The 21,804-nt window shown below is 41.9% G+C and overlaps 1 protein-coding gene across 4 annotated transcripts in view; it reads left to right on the top strand.

Moving 5' to 3' along the window:
* Positions 1–3,321: 3,321 nt before the first annotated feature.
* The window catches only part of SYNCRIP (synaptotagmin binding cytoplasmic RNA interacting protein), a 26,367-nt gene continuing 7,884 nt past the window's right edge, over positions 3,322–21,804 (top strand). For 3 of the 4 annotated variants that reach the window (XM_074895988.1, XM_074895987.1, XM_074895986.1), the window contains exons 1-10: positions 3,370–3,503; positions 4,994–5,153; positions 6,006–6,124; positions 6,311–6,418; positions 8,165–8,278; positions 8,363–8,539; positions 13,578–13,713; positions 14,634–14,839; positions 19,765–19,914; positions 21,213–21,334. In XM_074895988.1, coding sequence (XP_074752089.1) covers positions 5,006–5,153; positions 6,006–6,124; positions 6,311–6,418; positions 8,165–8,278; positions 8,363–8,539; positions 13,578–13,713; positions 14,634–14,839; positions 19,765–19,914; positions 21,213–21,334 — 1,280 coding nt within the window. In that variant the 5' untranslated portion in view covers positions 3,370–3,503; positions 4,994–5,005. Of the gene's footprint in view, positions 3,504–4,993; positions 5,154–6,005; positions 6,125–6,310; positions 6,419–8,164; positions 8,279–8,362; positions 8,540–13,577; positions 13,714–14,633; positions 14,840–19,764; positions 19,915–21,212; positions 21,335–21,804 lie in introns of all 4 variants that reach the window. The other variant, XM_074895989.1, reaches the window with a different exon arrangement.

The raw sequence follows: 21,804 nt of genomic DNA, 5'->3' as shown, positions 1-21,804 counted from the left end.
CTTAACCCATCTTTTAGGATATAGACCCTCTCATAGAATGAATAAATTAAATAGACTTTTAATTAAACAGGTATTTCCCCAAATAGTCTTATTTTGCCAAGGATCTCACAGAGTGAATAGCCCAGTGGCCAGCTGTGCACTACATGAAATAAACTGCAGACTACAGTCCTTTCCCAAAGTTAGATACCCTTATAATAAGCAGTTGTATTAATAACTTGGCAGTCTTACCAAGGAGGCTAAGGGCTAGGAATGGGTTGGAAAACATATTGCTGAGAAACCCCAAAAGTGGCTGAATCATTTCAGAATTGTTCTGTGGCAGATGTAGCACTGTGGGCTTGCTCTGTTGTCACAAGCAGTGACATCTGCTTTATGATCATAGTTATCTGCCCCTCTAATGCTGTTGTAGCTGGTGGGTTTTATAGCTCAAGTATAGCCAGTTATATAGCTTAAGCCTAAATTTACAGTGTGTGCACACTTGGGACAGGCTAAGGCTGTGCAATCTTAACAGGCATCATAGAAACTGAAGGTAAAATTCTTGAGTCCCCTAGACTTTCATTCTTTGTTTAGGGTGTAATTCCTTAACTGTACATAAGTAGCTCAAAAGCAAAAATAGACTTTTATAGTCAAATTAAATTTATTTTTCACTGCTTTATCCATGCAGCTCTGTAGTTGGTCCTATTATAATCATTGGTTTTACTGTGGATATGCTGGGGAGGCTTGGGTGTTCAGCTGTGCCTTCAGTGAGGCTCTACAGTGGTTACAGTTGGGACTAGAAGCAGGCAGGCATTTTGTATTCCAGGAAAATTTAGGAATTAACACAACTTCCATTATGGTGAGAAGTTGTCAAACTTGCAGTAAAATTCCTCGTGTAACTCCAAGCCACCAGGTAAGTGCCTGCAAATGTTCTTGGCAGGGAATTTTTTCAGCAGATGTTCTACGTGATGCAAAAAAAAAAAAAAACAACCCAAACCAACTAATTTTATGATTTCATGGATCTCTTCCTGGGCATACCACTTTTGTCTTTGTTCTACTGATACTAGGGCTAATAACTGAGCTATATTTAGAGGAACTGCATGTCAGACTCTTTTCTACCTTCAATTTCAAAGGATCAAATAGCTGCAACTCACTCTGACCGTGGGTCACCTGTGATTTTAAAGGTGCAAATCTGTTCACTGCATTTATCCTAGTCTTTTTATTGTTTTTAATTCCATTTTATGGAGGAAAAGGAAAGTGTATTAGAAGTTTTCCCTCTAAAAATGGGCCTGAAAGTGGGAATTACTTTCTCAGAAGTTTGCCACCTGTAGTTATTCAGATCTACTGAGAATTTTAATGAAGCGTTTTTCACTGTTTTCATTAGTTCCAGAGAACAAATCCATTTGTGAAATTTAGGTATTACTCTGGCTAACATCTGTATTGTAAACAGCTCGCTGAAACACCTGTAAACATCTGCAAATAACATGTTTTGTTGAAAATACTGCACTGAAAAATGTTCTCCAAATTTGGTTTTGAGGATATTTTCATTGCTCAGCTGATCACTGTATTTTTGGAGAAAGTTATAGAAGGGTGCAAAATATTCACATTTTTATAAAGGTTAGGATTAAAAATACCACACAACACTTTAAAGATAGCCTTTCTTTTACTGGAATTATGTTTTCAGAAAGTTATTTTTTAAAGGTGGAGGAAAAGTTTGAGTAAAACTGATTTTTAATGACACTTTCAAATTATAGATTAGCTGGAGTATTTGACAGTGTGCAGCTGTGCTGTATTTGTTGCTATTTCAGGCTAACCTGTGGAGTGGTTCAGTTTTTAACAAAGTCTTACTGCATCAAGTAATTAGAAGAGATTTTTGTTGTCTCACTGAATACCAGTTGTATGCTTCACATAAATACCAGCATGCGAGTATTTGTTGACAGTGAACTAACCCTGTAATTGTCTGTGCTTGCTCCCCTGAGCAGGTTTAAATATTTTTAAAACACGAGGTAGACTGAAGGTGTTTGGTTGGGCTAAGGGGCAGCAGTAGCTTGTCGCTGAGCTGCCTTTGAGGAAGTGAGTAATGCCGTCTGTGCCTTCCTGCCGCCGTTTTGCTGCCTTTATCTGGAGTTACAGGTCTGGCAGAGCTCAGTAGGTTGGTTTCCAAGTTTCTCGTGTGGGGTGTGCAAGTGAGACGCGTTAGGAACCGGAATGCAGAAGCGTGCAACCGGGCTCCTCAGCAAGGAACCTGCTTCTGACGGACGACGTTCTGTGGTTTCACCCACCTTCCGCTGGGGCCAGAGCGAGAAAGTTAAACCGCGAACGGACGCCTGGAGGGCGGCTGCCGGGCAAAGGCCTCCTTTATGCGGGCACGCTGTGGAATTTGGGTTGAGCTACCCGGGCCCCGGGGCTCCTGCCCGCTCCTCCTCACCCCGCCGCCCGGGGCCGTTTAACGCCGCTTCGCAGGCTTCACCGCCCCGCGCTGCCACCCAGGCAAAACTCCCGTTCCCCTTGGAAAAAGGCTCCCTCCGCACGACGGTTGCGGCGGGGCGGGCGGCGGCCGGGGGGGAGAGCCCGCCTAAGAGGGGGAGCCCGCCTGAGGCGGGGAGCCCCGGGCGCCCCTCAGGGAAGGGGGTGAGGCGCCTCCCGCCTCCCAAGCGGGAACGCCGAGCGCGGTTGCAGCGGGAGCGGAGCGCTGCCGGGCTCTCGGCTGGCCGGCAGCCACACAAAGCGCCGCTCTCCCCTCCCTTTGTCTGCGTGGCTTTGTCTCCTCCGTCCCGTCCCACCCCGCCCCGCCGCGGGCCGGGACTCCCCGCCTCCGGCCGCGGCGGTCCCCTTTGTGCCACCTGCGCGCCGTGGGAACGGCGGCTCGCCCAATCCCCGGCCGGCCCGGCCAGCCGCTCCGCCAGCGCCGTTTTTCGCGCGGCGCCCGCACAGGTGCAGGGGCGGCGCGGAAGGGGCCGGGGAGGCCGGGCGCGCCCCGCAACGCGTCGTCCCCCCGCGGGGACCGTCCCGCCGCCTCCTCCCCTCTCGGCAGCGCGCGGCCTGCGTGTGCGCGAGCGCGGCGCGCCCCTGCCGGCTGCCGCTCCGGCCCGGGCGGGAGGGGGAGGGCGGCGCGCGCCGCTCCGCACGGGACGCAGAGCGCGTAGGGGACGGCGGGGAGGGCAGGAGGCGGTGCGCGCGCGCGCGCGAGGGCGGGGCGGGGCGGGCGCGCGCGGGCAGCCCGGCGGGCGGGGCGAGGCGATAACCCTTGCGGAGCTGCCTGGGAGACCCCGGGTTTGGGGCTGCGCCAGCGCGCGCGGCACCTCCTCCTCTCCCCCCCCGCCCCCCCCGCCCCCCCCGAGCCGAGTGGAAGGGGCTGGGGTTGGTGCCAGCAGCGGCGTGAGCGCTCGAGCGGCCGCCATTTTACGCCAGCTCCAGCACACTGTCCGGACACACCGAGGGAGCGGAGAAGGGGGGCAGCTCCTCAGCACGCCGAGCCGCTAGCCGCGCCCCGAGCCCCTTCGCACGGCGTTTCGCCCCCGCAGCGACAGGTCAGGCGCTGGGCGCCGGCGGGCAGGCCGGCGGGCTCGGGCTCGGCGCGGCTCGGAGCGGCGGCGGGAGCCGCCTGCGGAGCGGGGTGGGAGCGGGCCGGGGCAGGGCCGGGGCCGGGCGGCAGAGGGGGTAGAGGCGGCGGAGGGGTGCCGGCGGGCGGGGCGGGAGGCGCACGCCGGGGCCCTGCAGCGCTGTCGGGCCGGGGCCCGACTGCCAGGCGCTGCGTGATGGGTGGAGGAGCTGGCTGCCTTCGTGGCCGCTGCTGTCGGGCGGGGGGCGGCCGGGCTGGGCCGGTGCCCGCGCACTAGGCCCGGCAGCTGGCCGGCGCGGGGGAGGCGGCGGCTGGGGGCACCCGAGCCGTCCCCGCGCGGGGCGCGTGGCTCTCGCCTCATTGTCCTGCCGGCTCCGCCGCTCCATTCATTGCCCGTGAGGGGCCGGCCGGGCCGGGCCGGGGGGCAGCCGCTCCGCAGCGGGGCGAGCCGCGACCTCGGTGCCCGGCGTGTGCGTGGGGAGGGGGGCGGCTCGGGTCTCGCGTGCCGCCAGTCACGTCGTGAGGCGGTGGGCGGCGGGCAGCGGCGTTTCCCGGCCAGGAGACGGGGCTGGCGGCGGGCCCCTGCATTGTTTCGGGGAGAAGTGTGGCTGGGGGGGGGGTGGCGGCGGCGGCGGGGCCGGGAGGCGCCGCGAGCTCCCGGCCGGGTGGTGAAATCGGGCCCGGGGTGTTGCAACCGCTCTCCAGGGGGAATAGGGGGAGAGGTGGGGAATGGCTGGGGCTTGGGGTGGGGGGGAGCTGCTCCTCCTGCGGGAGTGTGGCGGGGAGGGGGGGGAAGTCGGTCACTGGAGGAAGTTGTAGGACATCTGAACGCGCAGAGCACGTGTTTCCATCGGGCTCATGGCGGCTGCCGCTGCCGCCGCCACCGTGGGTGGGTGCGGACTGGGAAGAGCGCTTTGTTCCTCTCGCTTGCCCGGCCGACACCGGAGTGGAGGCGGGAAGGGATCCCGGCCGCCCCTGGGGCCTGGAGAGGCGGCTCGCTCCGGGGGGCAGCGAGTTTGCGACGGGAGGTGGAGGCAGCAGCGGGTGTCAGTGACGGTATCGCGGTAGCGGCGGCTGCATGTGGCAGGTTTGCTCTTCCTCCCACCCCCGCCATTGGCTTCTTGCTCCATTTCTAACTTGTTCAGAGCCTCTCAGGGAGTGTGTTAGAGAGACAGAGAGAGGGAGGTGAGTCAGAGTGTCTGGCTGGGTTGTGTAAAACCTGCAGTGAAAGCTACCCCACCCCCGCTAGGCAGTGGTGTTAGGGCTTTCCTTTGTGTTAGTGCTTCTTTTGAGGAATTTTGTGCGTCTTCCAAAGTCAGAAAGTATCAGGGAAGTGGTCTGCGATTTTTTTTTTTTTTTCTCGCAAGAATAAGGCAGTCCGTTGCATGTATTGTCGTTTGAATTGTTCTACTTGAAGATATTTTTAGCTTAATTATGATGCTTATTGCATTTGAACAGATATCTGGAAACATGGCTACTGAACATGTTAATGGGAATGGTACTGAAGAGCCCATGGATACTTCTGCTGCAGTTACCCATTCTGAGCATTTCCAGACATTGCTTGATGCTGGTTTACCACAGAAAGTTGCTGAAAAACTAGATGAAATTTACGTTGCAGGTAAGATGTAAGACTTGCAAAATCGCACTTACAATATTTTATTGGATTCTGCTGTCTTTGGGCTAAAATAGCAACTTTTTGTGGTTTCCAAAAGTATGGGAACTGCAGTCTTACCAAAATCTATGGATGTTTTCCATTCAGCGCCTTAATTTGTCATAGTATTTTACAGACAAAAGTCTTGGGCCATGCCACTTGGGGTGGGAAGGAGAAGTATGCAGGTGACCATAGCAACAGATGGACTAGTCAACAGATGAGTTTTATGAGGAGTAGGTGAAGTGGTCCTTGAGCATCTTTTACATAGTTGTAGGTAAATGCAAGTAACTGAAGCCTTGGTGTTCATCTCTTCATCTAAATGATGCTTCGTGACATAGTATTTGGGTTCATGGATGCAAAGGCTATTTATTGTATTGGTTCTCTCAGACATGGTAGTAGCTAGCATTTTTTAAGCTTGTTTTTTGGATTGCGGTGGTCACTTCTAGCGCTGCAGTTTACTTGTCTTCATAGTCTTCTCAAAACATACCAAGGTACCGTTGCTACGCAAACTTAAGTCAGGTTTTGATCCTTCTGAATCCTTGGCCCCTATAATATCTGGGTCTCGCAGAAGTCAAACAAATACATAAATGTGTTAACTGTTACTCTGAATCTTAACTTCTTTTGACTCTTTTTTGATTAATAAAAGGTTGAATACACTTCAGTGTTTACCTTTAGGAGGACTAAGTGATTTTTTAGGTATAGTAACTTACGTTAATCAGCGATTGATTTAGGGGTCACTGGAACATGTTAGATCTATTAAATGTGGTTAAACTAAGATTACTGCCCAAATATAATCAGTAATTTTTTTTTTTTCTTTAGGGCTAGTTGCACATAGTGATCTAGATGAAAGAGCTATTGAAGCTTTAAAGGAATTTAATGAAGAAGGTGCATTGGCAGTGCTTCAGCAGTTTAAAGACAGTGATCTCTCACATGTTCAGGTAATGTTAAGCAATTTAAAATATAATTGTTGAAGGATAAACTGCTACTTGACTGATAAGAGGTTTGCTTAAGCCTCTTGAGCGATCCATATGTGATACCTAAAACAAGCATTGCGTTAGTTCAAGGTAAAACTAGATTCTGGCTTGTCATCTTTTCAGAACTGCAGGTTAATGTGTCTTTTGCAGAACAAAAGTGCCTTTTTATGTGGAGTCATGAAGACGTACAGGCAGAGGGAAAAACAGGGGACCAAGGTGGCAGATTCTAGCAAAGGACCAGATGAGGCAAAAATTAAGGTATGTGACTAAATGATAGAAGATAGCAGTCTGTCTGTGGTTTTTCAAAGCTGTCAGGACAGATACCTTGATACTTTTGGAACTGTGCTTTTCTTAAAAAGGCTATTTTAGAATATTTGTCATTCTTGAAAGCTGTCACTTGCATTTTTGTCTTACACTTTTTCATTTTCATGAGGAAAGTTAATATACTGTTAATTACTGTATCTGAATGTATGTAAAAGTGAAGAAAATTTGACAGTTTGCATTATGTCTAGTTAAGGCAGTTAAATTGTTTCACAGTTAAGTTTTTTGAAACTTGTCAGCATGGATCTTGGAGTTTAGAATTCCTAACTTCAGCTACTGGTGGTTGGGTTTTTTTTATTTTCTTGTCTGTTTTTTTTTTTGGGGGGGTGGGGTGGTGGTGGTGTTTCAGTTCAGGTGTAAAGCAGCTCCACCACAGGGAGGAGATACTGTATGTGTCTGACAAAACAGATTGTAATGGATTTAGTCCACTTCTTACAACATAACTGATGTTCTCATAAACTGAACCCCAAACTGTCTTAGTAATGGACACCTTATTTCTTGGACCAAGTCTTCTGCTAGCAGTAGACTTTTGTCTCAAGAGTTAGGCATGCTGTGGTTTATTTTAAAATTCTGTGATTACCGACTTTACCAGGGCGTAAGGAAAGGAAAACCACCTAGGCACGCTTAGTTGATGTCTTAAAAAGCAAGAGAATCTTTCATCTTTTAACTTTTTATGTGTAAAGTGCAAAATGAACGTGTTATGTGTTACAAGTAACTATGTAGCTTGTGAAACTAGAAAATCTTTTTTCTCCTGACTTTGAGGCTGGGATGCCCTTAATTGTAATTTTGAAAAAAGTGATACAGTTGTTGTCACTGTCACATGAAACAACAATAATAATAGGAGGACTTTGTTAATTAACTTGAAGTAGTATAGCTTTTACTGCTGATGGCTATAGCATTTAAAATAACTTTGCAATTTTCCAGTTGTGAAATTACTAACTCTTGGTTATAATTAGGCTGTTTAATGTGCTGTTTCTTTGTGCGTAGAGTTGATTTGTCTTAGTACAGAATTATTAAGAAAGACTGATTTCTGAGAAATTTCTCATATATTTGTGTGCTGAATTTCCTCTTAACATTTTAAATTGGTAGTGTATCTGTAACTGTATGCAGTGATTCTAGCAAGAATCGTTTGTGTTGGGATGCTGTTGCCCACAAGGAATTTGAGGGTGGGGGTGAGAGGATAGGAGAGAGCAAGTAGTGCTATCACTTCAGTGTCTGGATACCTGAAGTAGTCCGTCTGTACAGTGTTCCAGGGGTGTAAGCACTTAAACATGTGTTCTTTAACTTCACACTTATGAGTAATCTCATTAAGTGAAGGGAACTCCTGTGCATAAATGTTTGCAAGATTGGACATGCCAAAACAAGAAGTGGCTCAGACTAAGATCTTTCTAATTAAAGGGAAACTCACTGTTCTATTACTTGGCCTTTTTTTTTTTTTTTGTATGAAAATGAAGGAATTGGGAAAACTCTGTATGAATCTCTAATTTTCTAGCAGTGTTTCTTTACCTAATAGTTGTTTGGCAAGTTTCTTGTTGAAGTACTAGCAGTAGGCTTGGTTGCCTGTGGGAATTTCAAAGCAGTGCAGTTTAAGAGGAATTATAAGCATGTCTCTTTGTGAATGAGGTGCATCTAAACTAGCTCAATTTGTATATGATTTTAAAATTTCAAGTTTCTTACTTGAAGGCACTCTTGGAGAGAACCGGCTACACTCTTGATGTGACTACTGGACAGAGAAAGTATGGTGGGCCTCCTCCAGAGTCTGTATATTCAGGACAACAACCTTCTGTTGGTACAGAGGTAAGAAGGAAATGTTTATGTTGGTGTATTCTTATTCATTGAAAAGACTTTTTTTATAAAAAACACTCTGTGTGTCTGTTGTAGATATTTGTGGGCAAGATTCCAAGAGACTTGTTTGAAGATGAACTTGTTCCATTATTTGAGAAAGCTGGCCCTATATGGGATCTCCGCTTAATGATGGATCCACTAACTGGTCTAAATAGAGGATATGCTTTTGTCACTTTTTGTACTAAAGAGGCAGCTCAGGAAGCTGTTAAATTGGTAAGTTTTCTTACTTGGATTATTTTTTTTAAGAATACTCTCTGGCTTATTAGCAGTTGTCCTGATTGTGATGCTTAAGATGAAACTGTCGTTGTTAGATAACTTCATAAATGTCCTCTAGGTGTTTTTAAATATTTCTACATTGTATATAATTTTTTACTGGCTGTATTAGGGACAGGGGAGGGGGAAGAAAAAAAGAAAGCTGATGGACTTCTGTTTGGTCCAGTTAGACAGACCTTTATTATTAACAAAAGTTGTATTAACAATAGTGATTTCTGAGGTGTCTGGTCTGGCTGAGTTTTGGAGAGAACTGGTGTTTGAGTTGCTGTGGTACATGGGAAGTGTTGGTCGGGTTGTCTGTGATTCCTGTTTTGCTGGTGCACCAGCAGAGGGCTCCGTGCTGGAAAAATGCCTCTGAAGTCACAGAATTTCATAAGATACTTCAGATGTCAGATAACCACTGTTGAGTGTTAAGGTCTGTTCTGTTTGCTGCAGCTGCCTGGAGAAAGTCATAATCCTGCCAGGTTAAAAACTGTCTTCTGTTTTATGCAGAGTTGTGAAGTAGTTTGATAAAAGGAGTAGGTTACTCTGAATAAGCTTTCCCGGTTTTATGCATTAAAGTATCCATTACTGAAAAAGAAGAGGGAAGAAAATGCTGCCCTGATCTTTGCACGGCTCCTTTCTTTTCCAAGTTAAGTTGAATTTGAGGTTTTTGAGCTAGTTACTACTACATTGATATGGCCAAGATCGAGAGTGCTAACCATACTAATTCTGAGGTGTACTGATACTGTATTAATAGGGTTAAACTCTCTTCTTTTGTATTAAGGTACATCTTAAACCATTAAGGTACCCTACTGACATATTAATAATGTAAGTCAGTTGGTAGAGACAAATTAAGCTACAGATGGGAATGTTTTGAAAAAGTACAGAAATGTCTAAAAAAGTGAGAAGTACAAAAATATCTGGTATATGTTGTTTAGCTTTTTAAATAAGAATGGTGTTCTGTATGCAATCCAGATATGCTGAGGATAAGTGTGTATACCTCTTTGTACTTTAATTGTCAACCTAGCTATTTATATTGTGTGTGAACTCTTAAAGAGTTACGCACATGACTTAGCAAAACAGTGAAGCAAATCAAATGCATTCTCAGAGGCACCTAGTAAATGAACAGAAAAGAATTTTTCTTCACTTAGCTGGATTTTCCTTAAAGGCAGCACGCTCTGAAAAGTCATTCAGGTTGTGTTTCCATAAAAGTAACATCAGATTCTGGCCTTAGCCTTCCACTAAATGATACAAGGGAAGGAGGTACTTAATATCCCTTTATAGCTGATCTTTGATATGCAGGGAAAAAAAAGCATTGTGTTCAGTTTTTCAGTTAAATAGCCACTGAGTGTAGTAGTTGAAAAATGTTGCAATTGGATCAGTTTTTCAGTCTTCATGCTAACCTTATCGAGGGCAGGGTTAGTTTTAAATTGGATTCTGTGGCATTTTTCAGCTTTTGAATGGTTCCAACCATAGTTGTCTGGCTAATTTGGTGTATTACGAGTTTCCCAAGTTGTCAGAGTGATTTGCAGGGGTACTAGCAAAATATGGCTGTAGAGCTCAGTTGAAAATTGTGGGTCTATCACTTGTATTAGTTACATGTGCATGAGAGAGGCTGCTGAAAAACTTACTAGAAATGCTGAACCCTTGGTCCTAGACATTTTAACATCCTAGTGTTTTAACTGGTATTGCTCTTTCTGATACTACCCGTAATCTTTTGATATGTGTGCAACTTCCTAGCTCTCTGGACTCCCTGAGTTAGGGGTGATTCTATTATTTGCCATCTTCTTCCAAGAGGCTTCTTTTCTTCCATTTAGGAGTCTGTGAAATACAGCAAAAATGAGAATTAAAATCTCTGCATTGCCTGTAAGCTTCTGAATAATAAGAGACAGCTATGAGGTTTTGTCAATACCTAAACTGCAGCAGAGAATAAACTGACCTGTCTTCAGGCTGTTGTAGTTGGTGTAATGTATTTTGCATGCAATTTGTACATACAGTTTGTATTTGTGTGGCTATTGTATCTCCACAGTTGCTATAACAATTTAATGTAAAACTGAACTAAAGTTTTTTGTTAAACTTAATGTTGATTTACCCTGTTCATTAACAAGAAGAAATCTTGTGATTTAAAGGTTCAAGCCTTGATTTTGTTTATGCATATGCATTTTTAAGCCACTTAAAGGGAAGAAATCCCTAAATTGTGTTTGAAATACTTCTGGGACTGTGCTTGAGACAAAAATGGAGTGATGATGTGGCCTGATACTGAGCAGACTTACAGATATGAACAGTAGTTAATTTTATGAATAGTACTTAATCCAGCATGGTTGATCTTTTCTGGTTAAATAGAAATGACATGTTGAATGTTCACATAATCACTATCAGAAGTCTGATTTGATTTTTTTTTGTTTTTTTCTTAAACCTTGGGCATTTTTTTTCACTGTTAACACGTTTGTGTTTACCTTCTGTTTTACACTGTTGAAGAATTACAACTCCGGTTGTGTTCTTTTCCACACCTGTTCATATGAAATTGTTAGATTTCAGTTTTTCCAAAGATTTCTGAGTCATTATGGTTACCATAGACATGTACAGGGTAGATACTTGTGAGGTGAAGCTTGTAGGAAAGCACGCTGAAAACTGTAATAGCTTACAGTGTATTTTTGACTAGAGCAAGTGTAAACTTGATCAAAGTGCTGGTACAGGTGGGTTATGCAAATATGCCCCTTAAGCAGTTTGCCAGCTATGCGTAGCAGTACAGTTTGCTATTTGATGCTGTAAATAAACTAAAATTGCTGGTGAAAGTTTTAAGTGGATAAAATGACAAGACAGACCTTATGCATACTTCAACCTGTTTGTGAATAGGTTCCTACAGAACTTGGCCAAAAAAAAAAAAAAAAGTTTTAAGATCTAGAGGGTAGTAATACCTCTGTTCCTAACTTCAGGCATTGATTCAGCAGTGACAGGAGGGGAAAGCAGTATGCTGACATAGCTAATTTGGTAGCCTGACTGTTTTGGCACTTTACCCAGATGATGATTTGGGCCTGTTCATGTCTAATCTAAGTTTACAGATGGTGTGCAAACTATTTACCTAAAAGCCACTAACCTTCTATTCAAGAATTTTCTGGTATGAGAAACACAAAATGAAAAGTAATAGTTAATGTATTGTAGTATGAAAAAGCTGCTAGAAACTACTGTCAGTGTGGAATTGCAGAATGGTATAATGTTTTAATTTTTTAAAGTTATGAAATATTACTTGGTTACCATGAGTTGTATGCAAGGCTCTTTTTGGATTAAATATGTAGCCAAATTGTGCTCTTAGACTTTAATTGGAACAGTTGGATAAGATCTTCTATTATCCATATAGAATAGAACATGTCAGTTGGAAGGAACCTACAACCATCCTCTAGTCCAGCTGTCTCGCCACTTCAGGGCTGACTGAAAGTTAAAGTGTTATTAATGGCATTGTCCAAATGGCTCTTTTAAACACTGACAGGCTTGGGGCTTGACCACCTCTCTAGGAAGCCTATTCCAGTGTTTAACCACCCTCTCAGTAATAAAAATGCTTCTTAATATAAAGAGATGTATCCTAATGTGCACTTTGGTTAATGCAGAATTAGTTTGTGTCTTGTTTCCGGACTAATAAACTATCAGCTGCTTTAAAGGTGTTTCTTTAAAGGATTTTCTCTGAGCTACTGTATTCTTGTCTCTTCATTAATGTGTATAAATCTGTTTATTAGTGATCATAGTAACATATATAGTCTTTCTATGCAGCTGTTTCCTACTTTAAAATGAACGAGTCCTCTGTCATGTGGGCAACAGATACGGAGATAGAAGTCTTTTACTGTATCCTAATACAGTTTGAGACATAATTGGGAAGATGCCACTCCAGATCCTCTTCATGTGTACAGTTCCCCCTTAGCTCATTCTGTTGTAGTTACCTAGCTCTGAAAATTTTCAGTGATGTAGTTTTTGTTGGCACAAGAAAAATACAAATAAAAAAATAACCATCTTCACTCTGATTTTAGTTCACAAGGTAAAAAGGGGTGTGGGAGAACTTGCTTATGCCGGAAGTTTTACTACTAAACACAAAATAACTCGTAGAATAAATAGCTAGATTAAATTTTAAAAAGCTATCCTGCTACTTGTCAATAAGATACTGACCACAAAATACATTTCCTAGCTAAAGAACTGTCTGTTGCAGGGCTTCCAGTTGGAAAGGGGTTGATGTACCACCAGTTGACCTCCCTTCTGCTTATTTGGATGATGCATGCCTGTGTCTGCATCTCAGTGAAAGGCATTTTTTGTCAACAGATGTCTACAGTAATACTTTTTTTTTTTTTTTCCTTAAACTGCTGACTTGTTCAGGGTGTCTTCTAAACAATCTGTTATGGGAGAAGCGTTTGAACAGAAGTTTTAGGATTTCAAGTCAGTAGAAGGTTGTTCTTGCTGTTTACTATCTTTACATGTGTAATTTATGTGCTTTGGAAAATATTTGCCAATTGCTCTTGCACATTTTGTGGAGAAGACCTGATCACATCTTGCTTTCTTTTCCTAACTGTTGAACTTCAGAAGGGAATCTGACTTTAATTGTAACTCCTGTTTTGTACTATACACAAATTAGAATTCCTAGATGCAGTCTATAGAGGAAATTTCTTTTTTTTTTTTCTGCACTGTTGTGAAGGGAGAAGCCTTGACCTTGATGACTTGGACATAAGATGTACATTTCATGGTTCCACATGAAAAAGTCTCTAAAGAAACTTGTATTAAGAAAGAGACTTGAACAAGAAGGGAAGAATAATTGTTGACTGAAGTTGTGGAGCTATCTTAGAGAACATGGATATACTTCAGAACAGTTGCTTAACACATTCTTACGATGCATATTCTCCAAATTTAATATATTACTCAGTGCTATGTTTGCAAAAGTAAAATACTTGATATGCTGCTGTTGGTGGGGAGTGAAAATTATCTGTAATTGATGATTGGCCAATTATTTTTCTTTCAGTACAACAACCATGAAATTCGTTCTGGAAAACACATTGGTGTATGCATCTCTGTTGCCAATAATAGGCTTTTTGTTGGTTCTATTCCTAAGAGTAAAACCAAGGAGCAGATTGTTGAAGAATTTAGCAAAGTAACAGGTGAGTCAATAACTATGCTTTGTAGAGCTGGAAAGATGTCAGACATTATCAGTGATGAACTCTCTTCACCGTCTTTTTGCTTATGGTTGAATGATGATGAATCCAAATGAAGACCACTCAAGCGTTTGTCCCAACTTCTAGGTGTTTTTTTTGCTTGGTTGGGTTTTTTTTTTGTTTTTTTTTTTTTCTTTTAAGCTGTTGTGCTGGGGGCTGAAATATTTGTGATTAGACTAGATGTGTGGTTCCAAGTTTTACCCAGAGAGTAAGTGTGTAATGTTTTAAAAAGCTATACAAAAGGAATAGATGGTTTAATTCTTTCAATACTAATGGGTGTTTTAAAACCTTTCAAGGCAAAACTGAAACAGGTTGGAGAACATAGTTGTGTGCTTCAGAATTCTTACTGATTTGATAAGGATCTCTGATAACAGTGTATAAACTGGTAAAGGTAACATTGGATGGCTTTCTGTGTTACTGAACGATACACTTCAGGTTCCTTGGAGGAACACTGAAACTTAGATATTTTAAAATCTTGCACCTTTGATCTCTTGTTGTTTCAACATCCATGGAAAAAACACGTGCTGTCAGCGGTGTGACTTAGGGGTTTGAGAGGAGAACCGACAAAGCACAGCTTTTGGCTTCCCTTATGTCTTCTCCATTCAGTTAGAGGGAAGGTACTCTTTTATAGCTACTAAGTTTTCTTCACTTGATAAAAATGGAACCTAAGCTGGGTCTAATGTCTCTCTTGAAAATGTCAGTCTTCAAAGTAGGAAAACTTATTTATGTACACGGCCTCAAAAGTCTAGTGTGTTCATGCTTTTTTGGAATCACTTATCAGATGCATACTTACCAGAAAGATAGTTCCTACTTATAAAAATTCATAGATTGAAGCCATAACAAATACATATTTTGCTTAATTTCAGAGGGACTTACAGATGTCATACTGTATCATCAGCCTGATGACAAGAAAAAGAATCGGGGTTTCTGTTTCCTTGAATATGAAGATCACAAAACTGCTGCTCAAGCCAGACGTAGGTTAATGAGCGGCAAAGTGAAAGTATGGGGAAATGTTGTTACGGTTGAATGGGCTGACCCTATAGAAGACCCAGATCCTGAAGTCATGGCAAAGGTAATAAAGCTGTAGGGGAACCGTAATATGTTTAAAGTGCCTTGTTCCAGAGTAAGTACTCCCTGACATTAGCCTGAGTTAAATAACAGCTTTCAGCCTTCCTGACAGAGGTGTTGTAGATGAGATGATAAAGATGTGGATACACTCTAGAATTGCTATAAATCTAAAAGATGCTACTTTGTGCTCCCAGGGCTGAATGCTGAACATAATTCTTGCCAAAATGACATGTAGGGCTGCTATACATAATTTCTTATTTGGAAGTGGTGGTGATGACTCCAAAAGTTATAAAATCGTTTTGTAGCTTAATATTTAGAGGGACAGAAATCAACATATGCTCACAGAACAACCCTTAATTCTTTTTAACCCTGGAACTTTGTATATCACTTCAGAATTGGAACATGTCAGTAAGATGCACAAACGTATTTTCAAACTTGCCTTTAGCAGTTACTTCCAAGGAGTTAGACAATTGTTTTATATTTGGAACTCTGTATCTTTATTTATAATTTGGGGGAGTTAATTCCTTAAAATACTAAAACTAGTAATATTTTTGATTTCGAACATTTCAGTGAAACTGAAGTCTGGATGGTTTGGAAGTATATTTTGGCATTTGTTTCATATATGTGTGTGATACCTTGCCAGAAACAAATTATCTGATTTTGTTTTTTCCCCATCAGATAATGCCCAACCCTGTCTTTTTCCGTTATGTTGTGTAGCCGAGTTGTTTAATAGAACCTTCTAGCTAGCCCATATCCTTATCTCTTTCTCTTTGCTTGCTTTTCGTCTGTGCTTTTACTCTCATCTGAGACACGTCACTTGCTGGAGTCCTACTTTGGTGGACCTAGTAAGATAGCTTGACTGGGATCTCCTCTTTGGTGAGCCATAAGGGAAAAGGGTTGGGGTTGGGGGCTCGTTTTAGGGAAAAAGCTGCTTTTGTAATACAGGTTTTACAGAAGCTTGTGGACCGCCCTGTCTGCAGACTTCTGTTTTTCTTGCCCAGCATCATAGACTATCAGCAGCATGGAAGAGTCTTTCAGTCAAAATTTGTTGAAGATGGCATTTTCTAAATATGGTAGCCTATCTATCTCTTCAGCTTCTTGGCTCAAAAGAGAAGAGACCTAATCCAGCAAACTTAAAATAAATGAGCAGGAACTTCTGCTGACATGACTGAAGAGATGAGCAGGAAGTGATAGGGGGACATATTCAGGTACCTTTCCTAAGTAAGTTTACAGATGTGAGGAGTGAAAGGCTAAAGAAATTAAAGGTTGATAGTGGTTTGCCCCATTTAATAGGGTTTTTTGTACATGTTAATGCCTTCTTTTGTATTTGAAATGGGACATGAAAAGGGAAGAAACATAAGTATGGAAAACGTGCAGAAAATCAACTTGTATGCTTCTAGTGCCATATGCCAAAGATGGGGCATGGAGCTTGGGTTGAAGACATATGGCAAAGTGAGAATACTGAAAAGGTAGAGAACATCTAGTTTGTGTCTGAAGGTGGAAGCTGAGACGAGCATTGGTGTCTGACCTTTCTTGCTGGCTGTGTCCCTTAGTTTATTCTTGCAACAAGCAGAGTCTCTACTCCAGTCTTTCTTGCCTGCTTACTGTATATTTGGAAAAACTGACCACATCTGGCACTTCTGAAAGTGTTAAGTGTACTTTCTGTTGTTGCTGTCTTTATCCTAAGAGCAGCTGAGCTGCTACTGTAGTCAATAATCTCCCAGATGCAAGCTGCAGGTTGGCTGACATTGCTTCTGAGCACTGTCAGTAGGGAGCAAAGGGAGAGCTACTGACCCTTGTCTTACACATTCCTGGGGTAGAAGGCTCTGGAGGAAACACCATGAGTAGGAGGAGTAAGTTGTTTTTATCAGAATAATCATCTCATTGGTGGTTTTCTTGTCAAGACTGCTAGAAAAGCAAGTCTGTAATAACAAACTTGAAGACAAATTTGCCTTTGTAGCCAGGTGAACAACATTGTTCTAAATACTTCTCAGAAGCAGCATGTCACTTCATCAATACATGGACAGCTAGTGATTTAAATTACTGAAATGTTTGTTTGAGCCTTTTTCCTTTTTCCTTCAGACTTTTGCTTAAATGCTGTGGAGAGTATTGTATGGAAGCATACTTAAAATTTAAATGGGCTGCTACCTTAAATATGAAGTACCTTGAGCGTGATGAGGTAGAAAGCTGGATTCTGAAGCTAGACATATGTGCTATGGGAGATAAGTGCTTGTGCTGACAGATCAGGGTATAACTGAGTAAGTAATAGATTTCTGAAGTGAACTTTTTTCTGACTTGCAGTAGCTGTGTTGACAGCATAATTTCTTTTAAGTGTTATTTTGATGCCTCTTACACCTGTAGTGCAGATACATTTCTAAATGTTTTACTTGATTTCTGTAGCATGGCTGAGGCTACAGAGTATGTTCTGGACTGGCAGGTTAAGCAGCTAAATAAAGTCTTATGCTTGTGGCTGCCTGGTAGATTACAGGACAGGAGACAGGGCTAGTAACCCTTGGAGACTGTGGTAATGAAGTCTGAAGTGTTTCTGCTATAAGTAAGAGGAGGAAAAGGAGCAGATCCCAGAAGATATGGGGGTAGTCTCATCTTAAACAGTTTTAAAAGTGAGTTCTGCCTTTATGAGAAAATGCTGCTGCTGAGTATGTTGCTTGTTAGGTGTGTATGGATCCTTGGTGTTATAATCTATGAGCCTTCATGAAGAAGACTGACTTTTTTTTTTGTTTAACTCCCTTTTAGATAGCTTAGATAAAGTAAAAATGGGCTCTTCTCCCAGCCTGTGCTTTGACATATTCTTTGACTGCTTCAGCTATGCTTTTAACCTGTAACATGACCAAAGATGTTAAAAAATGTCAGCTTGTTAGAGATGAATGGATTTGTGTACACTGGGGAAAAAAAAAATCCAATTAATTGCTTTTTACCACTTCAGAAGTGTTAGTGTATCTTATAACAAAAAAGTGATTTCTGAGGTTTTTAATCATGACTGATGCAGTCACTGTGGATATATTAGTGAAGGCTACTTAGAGTTCCTCATTTGATTCTAGTTTTAGTCCTTTTGCAAAGTACAGGAATAAGGGACATTTGTTTGAAAGTTACTGTTTTTTAAAAATGTTGATTACATCACAAAATTTCCTGTAATTTGTTTTCATGAAATAGATTAAGGTAGCAATTAGGACAGTTTACTAAAAATGGTTATTACATTGGGTTACAAGAAATAAAGGTTGCTTTTGCCATCAAGACATGTAGGAGAAGCTTAACAAAGGATAAGAAGCATCTTTCCTTGTGGAGCTGGTTATGACACTTATTTGAGAATCAGCAAGAGTAACTATTGCCGAAGACTAGAGTTGACAGACTGGGTCAGATTTATGATCTGTAGTATCTCTTCTTCCAAACTCTTGCATGCCATCCTAGTTTAGCTCGTGAGACAGAGATTTATGGAAGTCTGTCCTGTTTATTTGTAACTTAATTACACAGTAATCCTTATAAAAAGGGTGTCTGGGTTTAATGCATTCCTGTATGTGGCAGGAGTAGAGATCAGAGCTCTGCTTCAAAAGTCAAAGCATGCTTGCTCTTACTTTGGTCCCTTCATACCCTGTGTTATTTGTGTTGACGTTCAGCGTTAGGAGCAAGAAGTCATTGTTGCCATGTACATTATTCACTTCTTGTGATCAGCTAATTTGACACCACTAGTAGCAGAAGGGATCTGAATAGAAGTTGCAGGTCTTGCAGCTGATGTGCAGATGCATTGTAGGAAGATAAGACTGGGCATTCTTTGGCAGTAGGAGGTGACTGTGCTGTCAGAGCATGGTTGCAGTATATGGAAGAGACTTCCCAACAAGTCAAAGACACTTGTAAATTGCGAGAACTCATGGATGACATCATGTAAGCATGCTAATATACAGTCAGTTAGTGCAACCTCAGTGTGGACACAAGGATGAGTCTTTGAATACTAACAGGTCACTAACATAAGTGATTCCTGGTGTCCGGTGTATGTTGTCTACTCTATTAAATAAGAGTCTAGTTGAAGCCTTTGTCAGACTGCTCTGTGTTTTCTTTTTATCATAAGCAGTTGGTGGTTGATGAAAATTTATATTGATGATTTATTCACTGTCAGGCACTTCAGAGGGCATATATCAATAGCTGAAAGATAACCAGCTTTTCTGATCTTGTAAGCCACATAGCAGTCTTTGTGTAGCTTAAGAGCCATATTGCATGCTTCAGAGAGCTGGGAGAGGGAATAGACTTTCAGACTTACTTGGAGGTGGTTGTTCATCAAGGGAAGTACACAGTTTGACTTGTAGAAAGTCCAAGGGTGACTTGGCAGTGTCAGCCTTAGTATCCCCTTCCGTCTGCATTCTCTCTTTTAGCTGTGGCTTCACTGTCACCGAATGCTCCTCAGGCAAGCACAGTCCTGATGCTACGTGTTTGGTGTAGCTGTAGCATGGGAGCCACAAGTTAAGCAGCTTGAGAGCTGCAGGCCTGTCACCTCTGACCTAGATATTATAGTGATGACTGTTCTGCAAATACCTGAGCAAAAACCTGTCTAAACAATGAAATGTTTTGATAAGTTAATTGTTTTGTGTGTAACCAAGCCTGGTTGCCTTTTTGAAGTTTGAAAGTGTTCTGAGTTGAAAATTACTGCTGCTAGGATTCTTTTGACACAAATTGGTTTGACTTTCAGGATATTAATACTTGCATAATCATGTTTGAAAACAGATTTAGTATTTCCATTGGTCAGGGAATTTTGGAGTTAACTCATGCTGTGGGAATATATAAAATATGTATATGTGTGTAAAACGCTGTACATAAAAATGTAACGATGTTTTCAGTATTGCCGAAAGCTGTGACTTGAAAAACTTAATTCTGAGTTTAGTGGACCATACTTCTAAGGGATTTTTTTTTTTTTTTTTTTAGGTAAAAGTTTTGTTTGTACGCAATCTTGCTAATACTGTAACAGAGGAAATACTAGAAAAGGCCTTCAGTCAATTTGGAAAGCTAGAACGAGTGAAGAAGCTAAAAGACTATGCTTTCATTCATTTTGATGAACGGGATGGTGCTGTAAAGGTAAGTGAAGTGGACTGTAACTCTGTGTGTGTCTAAATCGTGACTAAACATAATGTTTAGAAGCTGTATACTGCTTTTAACATGAGCAAAAGCTCTCTGGAGCAAGGATAACACTTTGTCACTGATAACTTTGTCCTCTCTGGGTGTCTCCTAGGACGATGAAGTTGCTAGCTTGAAAAGTGGATCTTAGATGCCCCTATCCTAAGTAATTCTGCTGATGAGTATCTAAGATAATCATATGTGTTTACATTTGCCAGCAGTCGAATGACCTCTCACCAAATTATTGTTTAGATTCTAAAGCAATTTCTCTAGGACAAGTGATAAAAACTTAGGTAATCTTTTTATTTTCCAGGAATGGAATTACTTCCTTTTTATGGTGTGGAATAAGCACCTTCTTGTTGAGAGGTGCTGGACTATTGAGTAATTGTCATTCCTGGATATTGCTAGCCTCGTCTTGGTGTTCTTTTCTCCTGTCATCTGTTGTTAGGAAGGGAAAGTATAATTCCTGTCCTGCCTATAGTGTATCTGTTTTTTATGTTCTGTGGGAGGATGCAGGATACAAGGGGATGCAGTTTTTCTTACTCATCCAGATGCCTTAAAGCAAATGCTTAGGAAGGTGATGGAAAGAGTCTTCATAGGATATGAAAGGCTTAGCTATGTAGAGTTCCTGAAAGTGGTAGAATCTTTAGGATTCCCTCGCTTGAATTTAACTTGTAGCAGTTACTGGGACCCAGGAGAATTGTATGTGTGTGTGTGTTGGTGGGTTTTTTTGGTGGTTTTTTTTTTGGTGGTGGCTTGTTTTGTTGTGGGTTTTTTTTTGTGGACAGAGTGATACTGTTAAATTCTAATTTTTGACTTCTGGCTTAAACAGAAAGTTACATTTATTACAAGTAAAAGAATAAAAACATATACTGATTTTTAGCTTTAGTAGTGTTTGCGTGTGTGCTGACATTAAGAAATTTATTCCTGTATTGCAAAATCTGTACTTTCAGAGGACAGTTCTGTCACTTCATTAATTGAAACAGCTTGCAAAGATTGAAGCCTATTTACAGTTTTGAGTGGAAGATTTCTAAACTGATACATGCAGTCCTGGGTTTGAGAGCCAAGTTAAGAGGAAATGCGTAACTCTGGAACCCATGATACTATGCTGTCTGATTATTTAAAAAAATTTTTCAGCTTTATGTTTTTATTTTAGCTCTGCATAACAAATTTTAAAATTTATACTCTAAAAGATAGAATAAAGTGAATAACTTCAGATATGCTTAGAAGTATATTTAAAGTCTGGTTAATTCCTTCAGGCAATGGAAGAAATGAATGGCAAAGATTTAGAGGGAGAAAACATTGAAATTGTTTTTGCTAAGCCACCAGATCAAAAAAGGAAAGAACGGAAAGCTCAGAGACAAGCGGCTAAAAATCAGATGTAAGTGTAAATGCATGCACATGTGTTTGTATTACTTCTGAAGGACACGTATGCTCCTACAGAATTAGAACTTCTGGGTATTTTAGTAGGTATACTATAGTGTGTATACAGGTTTGCTGTCTTCTCTGAAAATGTTGGATTCATTTAAGTTGTTTGTATTTTACTCAAGATCTTATTAGTAGCATTGATGAGAATTCTCAGGTACTATTTTGCTCATTGACTATGAGAGCATCAGAGGAAATGTTTGAAGGTCTTGAAACATACACATTTCTCATTTTTTATTCTGAACTTTCATGTACTTCTGCGCTGATATGTCATGTGGATGAATTTAGCAACATGTGCTTCTCCCAGGGGGCTTAGCAGTACTGATACAGCCCCTCCATTTAATAAAGTAGCCACTGAAAGGAGGATCCTGACATTCTTTTTTGCCACTTCCAGAAGATAGATCTTCTCATGAAGCTTATAAACTC

The sequence above is a fragment of the Athene noctua genome, chromosome 1 (assembly GCF_965140245.1).
Source record: "Athene noctua chromosome 1, bAthNoc1.hap1.1, whole genome shotgun sequence".
Taxonomy (NCBI): domain Eukaryota; kingdom Metazoa; phylum Chordata; class Aves; order Strigiformes; family Strigidae; genus Athene; species Athene noctua.
Note: the sequence above shows the minus strand (reverse complement) of the source record. Positions and strands in the feature narration are given on the sequence as shown.